Source organism: Micromesistius poutassou (assembly GCF_964030765.1).
Source record: "Micromesistius poutassou genome assembly, chromosome: 2".
NCBI classification, from domain to species: domain Eukaryota; kingdom Metazoa; phylum Chordata; class Actinopteri; order Gadiformes; family Gadidae; genus Micromesistius; species Micromesistius poutassou.
The window spans coordinates 4444628-4457127 of NC_140272.1; the positions used below are offsets into that span (position 1 = coordinate 4444628).

At 48.1% G+C, this 12500-nt stretch overlaps 1 protein-coding gene across 1 annotated transcript in view; it reads right to left on the reverse strand.

Moving 5' to 3' along the window:
- The window catches only part of LOC311339296 (semaphorin-3D-like), a 48074-nt gene that overhangs the window by 22763 nt on the left and 12811 nt on the right, over nt 1–12500 (reverse strand). The window contains exon 2 of the mRNA XM_084464678.1: nt 11721–11971. Coding sequence (XP_084320804.1) covers nt 11721–11901 — 181 coding nt within the window. The 5' untranslated portion in view covers nt 11902–11971. The remainder of the gene's footprint in view (nt 1–11720; nt 11972–12500) is intronic.

Sequence of the window (12500 nt, forward strand, 5' to 3'; positions counted from 1 at the left end):
ATTTGTGTACCATTGTTTGCGTCACCGACTGTGTTTGTATGTGTGTTAGTGTGTGTGCAACTATTAGTGTTATGTCTGTTACTGTGTTGTAACCATTTGTGTTTCTCCGTGTGTACCTGTGTGTATTTGAGTTTGCGACAGAGAGGAAGAGAGTATAAACAGACTTGCCTCTCTAAGAGTGACGCACCGAGGCTACCGGTGCGTCAGAGGACGTAGCGCTGGCAGCTGTGGCTCCGTGTCCAGCTGCTGACGTCAGGAGGACCACCAGAACGTCCCCTCTGCCAGGAGGTCCACACCAGACCCTCTACCAGGAGGTCCACACCAGACCCTCTACCAGGAGGACCACACCAGACCCTCTACCAGGAGGTCCACACCAGACCCTCTACCAGGAGGTCCACACCAGACCCTCTACCAGGAGGTCCACACCAGACCCTCTACCAGGAGGTCCACACCAGACCCTCTGCCTGGAGGTCCACACCAGACCCTCTACCAGGAGGTCCACACCAGACCCTCTGCCTGGAGGTCCACACCAGACCCTCTGCCTGGAGGTCCACACCAGACCCTCTGCCTGGAGGTCCACACCAGACCCTCTGCCTGGAGGTCCACACCAGACCCTCTGCCAGGAGGTCCACACCAGACCCTCTGCCTGGAGGTCCACACCAGACCCTCTGCCTGGAGGTCCACACCAGACCCTCTGCCTGGAGGTCCACACCAGACCCTCTGCCTGGAGGTCCACACCAGACCCTCTGCCTGGAGGTCCACACCAGACCCTCTGCCTGGAGGTCCACACCAGACCCTCTGCCTGGAGGTCCACACCAGACCCTCTACCAGGACGACCAGAGTCCCCCAAAACGTCCCCTCTCCCAGAAGGACCACACCAGACCCTCTCCCTGGAGGACCAGACCAGAACGTACCCTCTCCCTGGAGGACCAGACCAGAACGTACCCTCTCCCAGAAGGACCAGACCAGAACGTACCCTCTCCCTGGAGGACCAGACCAGAACGTACCCTCTCCCTGGAGGACCAGACCAGAACGTACCCTCTCCCTGGAGGACCAGACCAGAACGTACCCTCTCCCTGGAGGACCAGACCAGAACGTACCCTCTCCCAGGAGGTCACGGCGGGGCACGCGGACACCAGCTCCTCTGACCCTCAGCGTGACATATCATGATGGACTGGACCCAGATGGACATTCCTACCGCTCCTATGAATATAGCCTCTGTCTCTGTACACATCCCAGTTATTCTCTCTTTCCCTCTCTCTCTCCATCTCCTCCCTCCCTCTCTCTCTCCATCTCCCCCCTCCCTCCCTCTCTCCTTCTCCCCCCTCTCCCTCTCTTTTCGTCTACCCTCTCTCTAGCACTCTCACTTTTTCGCTCTTGCTCTCGCGCTCCCGCTCTACCAATCTCCCCTGTCTCTCTCTCTCTCTCTCTTTCTCTCTCTCATTCTATCTCTCTCTCTCTTTCACCCTGTCTCTCCATCTCTTCTCCTCCTCCTCCTCTGGCACTCTTTATCTTCCTCCCTCCCCCTCTCTCGCTCATTTATTATCACTCCCTCACTCCCTCCAGACAGAGGCGTACTTCATCGTTAGGCAAGGTGAACCAATGCCTGGGGCCCCCCAGCAGCCCCACAGCACACATGAATCAGACATCAGTTCAGGTATGTAATATGTAATGTATGACCCAAAAGCATCATCTGCCAAAAAACACCAGGAGGGCGCTTACCCTATGACTAAATCCACTAAATCTCCCCGCCTCCAGATGGAGAATATAACTCTCGATAGCATGTCACTTTATTACGTGCTAGCCTCGTACATTTGTATTGCCTCCTTGTAAACAACATATTTAACTGTGATCACCGTGCCAGCGCCGGCATGGATTAATCAGAGGACGGTTGAGTCCACGCAGAACGCTGAATCCTCCCCGCTCCAGGGGAACCTCTTCACTACGATACGAGGGGCATTAATCTTCTCTCATGACTTCACACGGAACAGCTGGCGTTCTACTGATCAAAAACATCTGAAACCGAGTACACTGTAAACAATAAAAAGTGAATTCAACTTGAAATTTCAAGGCAACTGCCTGCACAGGATTTTGGGGTTTTCATGTAAACTCAAACTTCTACGTTTTGAAGAAAATATCACACAGTTGTGCCAACTTAATTCTTATAGTTGTTCCAGCAAATTTCAAAGTTGAGACAACTAAGTTTTTTTGGTCCAAATAACTTGTCTTTCATAACAATGAAAGTTTCAGAAATCTAGTTGTACACACTAAGAATTCTAAGTCAATATTATATTGAATCACTCGTGTAAAAACATCCATTTTGAGTTTTACAAAGGAAATCCTAACAATTACACAAATAGACAATAAACCAGCTTTTTTTATTTTAAACAATTTTACATGTTCATTTTTCACCATGAGGGTAATAAACAGCTTTAAAACTTAGGATGCCAAAGGATTCATAGGATCCCATATGTGACATGCTGGCTCTATGAATGCAACATAAACTGGGGAGACCACGCTGTTTCAACAACAATAAAAAAAATATTTTGAAATAAATATAATAAGAAGTGTGGTGCAAGTCAGTATAAATGAAAGTAACCAAAAAATCATGCGAAGATCAGTCCATGTGTTACAAACAAAGGAACAAAGGAACAAAGGAAATCAAATGCCTGGAAGAGGGAGAAGCCAGGTCTGTTGTCTGGGCAGGCTCTATATACTGCGGTCCCAGTCCAACCCACACCTGCCAACAATCTCCTAATTAGTAGGGAGAGCAACACAGGCATACAAACAGCAGGGGCGGGGTCAAAGACCCACCTGGGTCGTCACATCCCCCCCCTTAAAACAGAAGCCCATCTAGATGGGATTCTGTACCAAAGAAACAATCAAAACAATCAATAAATCAATCAATAACCAATCAATCCAAAACAAGTAGAAACAACCAAAAACAACAAAAACTCAACCACCACCAGCTATCTCCAACCAACACTCATACACACTCATACAAACTTTAAGGGGGACAGGGGAGTGAAATAATAACATGCAAGAAATCAACCACCTATTCCACCATCTCCAGGCGCTAACGCATGGGAAGTTGGAACCATAGGATTCAATTTATATTTGTTTATTTTGCCAACTCGTGGATGGAGTGAGATCAACTTTTAACCAGAAACGTTTGGAAGTTAGTTGAAACAGCTCAAGTAAACAGTTTACAGTGCAACTTGTAGTTTTATGTTCACTCAATGTAAAACGGTTCAGTCACGTATAGAATCACACTCGGGGCGCACTCACACTATGCAAAGTTGCCTTGCCCTGTACCGTACTCAAGTACGATTTCCCCCCCCCCCCTCCCGGTTGCCTCTTGTACATATAGGTTGCGTATCCGTGCATGTGCACGTGTCGGCTTATTAGCAGCCGTACCGTGGCCTGAGCACACCTCTCCGAAGTGTACTGAGGCCACGGAATTGAACTGTACCGGAGAACGGACGGCATGCTCACACTAGCCTAACGGTCTAGACTTTAGGGGGCAAACATACTCGGGCACGGTACAGATGGCCTAGTGTGAGTGCGCCCTCACACTCACATTTACTGTGATAAGCCCTGTCAGCCACCAGTCACCAGCCCCTAACCCCCCAGTGTCTCCCACGCAGAAGAGGACCGCGGGGTTCACCTCACAGCTCATCTCTCACAGATACCAGCGGTAGGAGCTTCCACTGTCCTCCTCATCAATTACCGGCTCATAGTCCGGACACACGGCAGGAGATAAGACACCACACCCTCCACCGGACCTCCATCACGCCCCACGGGTTAAACACAGCGGAGATGACACTCTGGAGGGATCGAAGTTTACTCCAGGTGATATAGCTCCCTAATGTCCGTCATCCACAGTAATACCTTGACTTATGAGCTGATATAGAACACTAACATACTGAAGTAAGTCTAAGCCTATTTAATATATCTATGCCTATGGTCTAAACAGAGAGAGACACATTGGAGAAATGACCGCAATTCCCAAGATTCACTGCTTTCCCCTTTGACCTTTACCCCCCCACTCTCACTACACCAAACCCTCACTTTCACACAAGAAGAATTAACTAACACATTAAGTACACTCAAATGGAACCACTTTGGACTTCCCTAAACGTCACCATGTCTGACCAGAACATATCCATTTCAATGCATCATGGGAAAACAATGTTCTTCCCTTGGTTTCCGTCATGCCATGGGAGCCCAAATCGGGGTCCTGACCCGCAGTCTGAGCAGTGTGTTCCTGTAAGAGGGAGAGCACTCAAGACAGATCCCTCCAGCACCGGGGCGTTCAGCGTGGCCAGCACGCTACGCACTACATGCTCTCCGCGATGCCGTAGCTTAGCCTGGATCCCGAGAGCCTCTCTGATGTCTTCTCTCCAGGAATGCTAGGGCCGCAGCTCAGGGCTTTTAAAAACAACATTATGCAACACATGCGTTGCACCACTCTGTTATGCTGCAATGCTTTCTCTTAAAATACGTCATTGAATCGTCTTCATTCAGAGCTCACAGTGCTTCTAAACCCATACCTGCTTCTTAACGACCTGTATCTGGACTCAATGTCGCTATGGATGAAAGAGTCCGCTAAGCGACCAAATGGGAACTCAAATCTCAGTACGAGAGTATGATGACAAAAGCAGGAAGAGGAATTCCGTCGTGTGCTTGGATCCAGCTAAGAGGATTCACCTCCTGACCAGGCCCATCCATCAGCCCGCTGCAGGGACACCATAAACCCGGGGCGAGAGAGGTCCACCACGCAGCGGAGAGAGAGAGCTCTGGGTCTCCTCCTGGAGAAGTGATGAAGAGGAGCCTCGGGGCAGGGGTCCCCCTCGCCCCGGGACCAGGGGGCTCCATAAATCACACGCTGGGAGATAGCCCCGAGTCAGGACGGCCCACCCCACAGATACAGTCCTCAGGAGAACCGCGCTGCTCCGACGGAGATTCATGACACACAGGCTGGACAGTACGGAGACGGAGCAGAACCTCCAGTTCAGAGAGATATTAGAGGTTAGAAACACCCGGAGACAGATGGGTTATGAACTGTGGGGGAGGACGTTATGCACACATGTATTGCACCGCCAATTTGGAGTGGACTAAACTTTATCGACCACAGAAAAGCACAACAGTATCAATACTTCAATACAATCCTGTAACCGCGCTGTACTCATGTTGCAGTCATCGACTTATAATCGAGAAACTATGATTCCTTTATTTGATTCTAGTAGAACGTTATTGTTTCATTTTTGGTCAGGAAGTATTAAGTTCCATAACGATCTTATTAGGATAATTTGTGAGGTTTAGCTAACTTCTTGGGCTTTTTAACTTCTTGCATTCATTGGTGAAAGGAATAGGTTGTTGACCTCCATGCAGAGTGCTTAGAGTTAATCATTCAGTGAAAAGTGCTTCAGTGATCGGTCTGTGTCGATAATTAAAAGTCCATTCTTCCTCCAATACAAACAAGACTAAATAACACTGAAATGGAAGTGAAGACAGCAGCGGGCAAGAAGCAGTCAGAGGACGTTCACACACTCACTGCTCATGGTTACACACACACACACACACACACACACACATACATACACCCATAGACACAGAGACAGACAGACACACACTCACACATAAACTCTCTATCACTCACTATCTATCTCTCTCTCTCTCTCTCTCTCATACACATACACACACACAGACACACACTCAAACATACAGATACACACACTCTCTCTCTCTTTCTCACACACACACACACACACACACACACACACACACACACACTTGTGCCCGATCTGTGTGTCAGTAATCAGAAGAGGTCTAAAGGTGGTATTCTCTGACCTGCCTGTCAAAGAGACAAATATACAGATCATCACTTCGTGATGAAGACTAAACACTCTGGAAACATCTGGAAACCAACTCTCACGTTTCACTGTCTGTTGAATTATCTGTCAGGTAAACATGAACTAGAACTAGAAATACAACAGCTCTCCAGACTAAAACTCACATCTCTCTGTATGTGTGTGTGTGTGTGTGTGTGTGTGTGTGTGTGTGTGTGTGTGTGTGTGTGTGTGTGGTTGCAGTTTCAAACCCCCCTTAGGTAAACATTGAGTACCACTCCCCAACTCTCTCCAAACTACAACTACCCCGTTCCGGAGTGAGTGGCGGTGTTGGGAATCTAACGGGCATGCTCCGGGTTCAGGGACGACCCGGCCGCGGATGTGATGAATTCCTGAGTTTATTTTGGTTCTGTCCCGTTAATCTCTGGAGGACCAACCGCAAGGCTGACGACCTGCTCTGATACAGTCTCTCTCTCTCTCTCTCTCTCTCTCTCTCTCTCTCTCTCTCTCTCTCTCTCTCTCTCTCTCTGACCTGCTCTGACTATAGCCCCTCTCTCTCCCTCTCTCTCTCCCTCTCTCCCTCTCGCTGACATCATTAGAGTAGAAGTGGGGTCAGTTTTCCTCAACATTACGTTTCCTGGGTTCTCAACATGTGCTTCTGGGGCCTTCCAGGGCAGTAATGTTCAAACAGTCGTGATTCAGAGTGGGTCGAAGGACGTGGACAAAGTGGGTCGCAGGAAGGCACCAATAATATATAATTAAAAGAATGAAGAAGAAGAAGAAGAAGAAGAAGAAATGTATTGGATTCAATAGAAAAAAATAAAAATGCATTCCTAAATGTCCTTTCTGTTTCATTTGACCGTGTTTTTAAGACTGAATAGGGAATACTGTAATACTGAATAAACAGACATAGATAAATGTTAATAACCTCACTTTCGACTTTGCAATAGGTATGTATGTGTGCTTGTCGTGCTGAGCGTCGGTGCTCGGTGCGGGGCCAACCGGAGCACCACAGGGGGGTCCCGGCGTGACGTCTGGGAGCGCTGGTTTAAGTGACCTGAATGCATGAGTGGTAGTCTCTGGATAACCAACTATAAATCATATGAATGCTAAATATGATAAATAAAGACTACATCTGAGACATTAGAAGAGCCAGACGTAAATAATTCCAGCGAGACGTCTTCATTCTATTATTCATACTCTAGGAATAGCAAAGCCTATTTATTAAACAGATTGATGGCCTAAATATTAAATATACCACATAGAGATATCCAAACAGCGAGGCCTGCCAAGAACATCACCGCAGTTTGGTGACTTAAATCAAACTACTGGCTCTGAGTTTAAACAGTAAATAAAACGTCCACTCCTCTGGTACCAATATACGTATATATCTATGCAGCACATGGACTCACACTGGTACAAACACACACACGCACACACGCACATGCAAGCACACACACACGCACGCGGACACACACACACACACACACACACACACACACACGCATAAGCACGCAAGCACACACACACACACACACACACACACACACACACGCGCATAAGCACGCAAGCACACACACACACACACACACACGGACACACAGACATAGACGGACGTGCCAACACACATGTACACGCACACACACAGACAGAGAGACACACACACACACGCACAAGCACAGACATACACATACACGCACGTGCACACACACACACACACATGCGCACACACATCCATGTGGGGGGTTGAAGGGCAGCGGGTTTTGGGTGAACTCTGGGGGCCAGAGTGTCAGAGGCAGTCAGGCAGAACAGTAGTGTGTGTGTGTGTGTTCACACACACACACACACACACACACACACACACTCCAACAAACATTCCGTCATAGACACATACACAAAAGCACGTAACTGACCTGTGTCCATTGGAGCTGATTGGTAATAGGCTTTAGTGTGTGTGTGTGTGTGTGTGTGCGTGTGTGTGTGTACATGCTTGTCTGTGTACGTGTGTGTGTGTGTGTGTGTGTGTGTGTGTGTGTGTGTGTGTGTGTGTGTGTGTGTGTACATGCTTGTCTGTGTACGTGTGTGTGTGTGTGTGTGTGTGTGTGTGTGTGTGTACATGCTTGTCTGTGTACGTGTGTGTGTGTGTGTGCGTGTGTGTGTGTGTGTGTGTGTGTGTGTGTGTGTGTTTGTGTGCGGCTATCTGTGTGTGTGTGTGTGTGTGTGTGTGTGTGTGTGTGTGTGTGTGTGTGATCTATGATGTCTTATCTCCAGCCTATCTGACTACAAGCTGTTATTTACTGTAATCTCGAAACCTCAGTCTGCTATCTGTTAACGAAACAACTCCTCTCTACCCCGACTGGGGGGGAGAGAGAGAGAGAGAGAGAGAGAGAGCATTTTTTTTTCTTGATTTCATTCATTATTATAGAAGAAGTAGTGCTACAACACACACACACAAATATCCAGAACTCAACCGTAAGAAACCTGAAGCTAATAGGTAACAGTAATGTTCTCTCCCCCTCTCTCTCTCTCCCCCCCTCTCTCTCTCTGGTCTGTTTTCTGTCTAATCACTGACAGCTTCGTTAACCTCAGATCCCCCCCCCCCCCCTCCACCATTTCTCTCCCTCACCCTCTCCTTCTCCCCTCTCTCTTTTCTCCCTCTCCTTCCATCTCTCTCTCTCTCTTCCCTCTCTCTCTCCCCCTCCTCACCACCCTGTCCTGGTTCTGACCCTCTTTGATTCCAGATGATCTAACTTGTTGTTCTCCTGCTTTCCCAACCACTCTTACTCAATACTATTCACAACACACACACACACACACACACACACACACACATTCATGGAGCTATGCGGCTGACCACAAACACACACACACACACACACACACGCACACGCACACGCACACACACACGCACACACACACACACACACACACACACACTCAACTCCTCGGGGGGGGGGGGGGCTCTCCCCTCAATGACTTCTTCTGGATCACCTCCACAGTTTATGCAGGAGATGCCCAGGATTGAACCAGAGACCTTCTGGTCACCAGATGACCTCCTCCACCACTAACCAACCAACCACCAACTAACCAACCCAACCATACCAGACCACAACCAACCAACCACCAACCAACTAACCAAACACCAACCATACCAGACCACCAACCCCCCGCCCCGAGGCGTCCCCTGCGTCGCGGCCCCCCCCTCCTCCAGAGTGATAAGAGCGGACCAGGAGGTCATCAGCTCTTCACAGGTCTGGTGTTCTCTCCCCGTCCCCCTAACAGACCCTCCCCGCCCGCGGCTCCTGGTTCAGATCTGGCCGGGGGGGGGGGATGCAGCGCTGGTGGATTGGTGCCGTGACCCGGATTAGTGTTAGCGTTCAGGGAGGGGGCGGAGTCACGTGTCACCGTCCAGGGAGGGGGCGGAGTCACAGCAGGACAGACTCTGAACCACCGACCACTCGGGAAGCTGTCCTGCAGATTGGATTGCCTCTTTTGTATTGTATCGCCTTATACTGCATATTTTGTTTTGTAGTTTGAGCTTTTTTTATTCGTGTTCCCGATTTGCGTTTTGCGATTTAGTTTCTATCTTTGAGCAGAGAAACTGTAACATCCAACAACATTGCCCTCTGGATCAATAAGTACTCTCTGCATAGGTAAAGGCTGCAGTCTTTGGTCGTTGATGTTAAAATATTCAACCAATAATCACTAATAATCGGTTGGTCCTGGCGGGTAAACGCCCCCATCGTCAGCCGTCTACCGGTAAGCCTCCTTGAGCAAGACACCGTCAACCCTACCTGCTCACAATGGATCTAAAACAATAGAAATGACTAAATACAAAACCAAGAGCTAATCCTGGGGTTGCTGGTTTGAATCCTGCATGCGTGGGAGACGGGAGAGACAGAAACAGAGGCTCTGTGAGAGTGTTTGGTTTACGTGAGGGAGGTGTAGGGCTACCAGTTAGGGGGTCATGTGCCGCCCTAACTGGTTCACTGTAAACAGGTTTGATGAGGGTGACAGTTACGTTCACATGAGGGTGAACTCGTCTGGAGCCCCGGGGGAATCCCTGAGAACGGAGTCACACCCCTCTGTGTGCGTTTACACTGGATATGACTGATGCTCAGACCTATAGCCGTCCACCACCATGACTCACGGCTAGGGTGGTGCGTGTGTGTGTGCGTGTGTTCTGTTTCCCTGGCGATGTGCTGCCATGCCAGAAGATAATAGAGAGCACATTGGAATGTTGCAGTGAAACACACACGTTTGCACTCGACATACACATACAAACACACACTCACATAGACACACACACACACACACACACACACACACACATATACAAACACATACACAAACAGGCACGCCTCAGTAAAGCAGTCATAATATGATTTTGTGTGTGTGTTTGTGTGTGTGTTGTGTGCAAACATGTGTGTTTTGTGTGTGTAGATATGATTAAGCGCTTATGAATATTTGTAGCACAGTAACACAAAAAATATGTGTGTGTGTGTGTGTGTGTGTGTGTGTGTGTGTGTGTGTGTGTGCCTGTGTGAGTATAAAATGTTTACAGTATTCCCGTCAGCTAAACTAACAGCAGGAGACATCTTAACAAGCTGCCTCTTTACTTATTAAAACATTTTTCACCCCTCATCTCACAGTTTGAGTTTAACTAGCCTGCAAAGCCACGTTAAACCGCACCTAGCTACTGTCTGAACCATAAACCAGAGCTAAGTGGCTAACAGCTAGCGCCTAACAGCTACGGTCAAACAGAGATCAGCCTTCATGGTCATGACGTCGTTAGAAGGTCTGAGAGAGACTCAGAGGTCACTTTGGACTCTTTGTTTGGCCATAATGATGATGATAAGTAAGGCTATTTGCTTGTTATACTGGGAAGTTATGAATGTAGTAATCAATAACTCATTGATATTAATGGATCATGAACGCTGTACAACTAGTTATCTAGTTAGTGAAGATGAGCACCATTAAGGTACAAATTCCTTCATCAGTAGGCTAATCTAGCTAATTCTAATCTATAAACATTTGTCTCTATCTTTTCTTTACTTTTATAGCTAAAAAGATATATGTGGTCGACGATATATCTGAATCCTGTTCAAATGTGACAAACTTCTTGTTTGGAATTGACCTCAGATTATCTCTATCCTTCTGTTACAAATTAGGAAAATGTGTCTAATTCATCAGATGAATAGCTTCCGGTGTATTCCTTACAATCCTAAACGCAGACCTCTACTCCTGGTGTGGCCCCATTCGCTCAGTTAACAATGGAAAAGCAAACTGGCTCCAAACTGCTTCCTAAGCGGTTCCTGAGCCTCCAGGAGTTACCTCCGCGGCCGCTCGGTCCCACAGGCCGCCCGGCTACAGAGGAACCAGACTGCTTTGACAACCGCGCCAAACACCAGACGTTACTTCACCGCTCTTTGAGATAGTGTGTTAAAGTGCTGTCCAGATCTGTCAGCGAGCCAGTCCCTCGAGACGGGGTGTACAGGAACACGAACACACTGAGATTAACTTCCGATATTCACTCTTTGTTAGAGCGGGGAAATCGCCGGGGAGATGCTGGGTTAGTCAGGACTTTAAAGTCCTGCGCACGTTGAACATCGAAATGCTTGAATATCAGGCATCCACAACGAGGAATGAAGACTGAAGTCTTCATTTGTTTTGTTAATCACATTTAACGGAAAATTGTAACTTACATGTTTAAGATAGTCAATATTGATTTACAGTCAATTAAAATGTCGTCTTAATGTAAGGACAGAGACAGAGGGACATAAAGACCGATCGAGATGTTGATCGGGTCAGGATTGATCGTGATCGATTGGGATTATGGATGATAGGTGCTTGACTCGCTGTGCCTACCTGCGTGGGAGAGCTGGAGGCGCGGTCCTATCTGGGTCCCCAGTTTGACCTCGGAGGCATAGAGGTCAGAGGTCACGGCCGGCCGCCACACGAGTGGGAGGAGCCACAGCATGGCGAGCAGCTGCATAAGCCCCGCCCATCTGTGTGTGGCTCCGCCCCCTGCACCCAGCGCTGATGACATCAGAGATGGTTTCCTCGTCGTTGTGGTTTTGGATTCACTTGGATGATGTCAGATCATATCACACACTAGGCTGGGGGAGAGCGAGAGAGAGAGAGAGAGAGAGAGAGAGAGGGTTAATCACATTGAAAGCTTGGTTGCTGTCTAAACTGTGTAATGTTAAAGCCCTTCGAGTAGAACATTTGTTTTGAAAAGTGAGCTGTGTTTGGAAAATGAAAGAACTGCAGGGGAGGAATTGCAATTTAAAAAGATTGATTCGACATGCCAAATTATTTTTGGATAACATGAACGCAGGTTTAACATGTGTTTTTCATCAGTGGCCGACAGAGCCTTCACCAACACATACTCAGTCATAAAACGATGCGGGCTGCGCACCATAGAGAACAGGGTGCTGACATGTGATTTAACCCAGGATTAAAGCCGTCTTTGACTCGTCACTGAGACACCTCTAGGTAGGGGCCGGTATGAGGGAGAGCGTTGATCCTAATCCGGCCTCGTGTCCTCTACACTAACAGAGGGTCGCTGGCTCGTGTCTGAGCCCCAGCAGCAGGTGGAGAGAAAAGAATCGGTTGGTTAGCTTAGTTTAGTTTATGTTAGCTTGA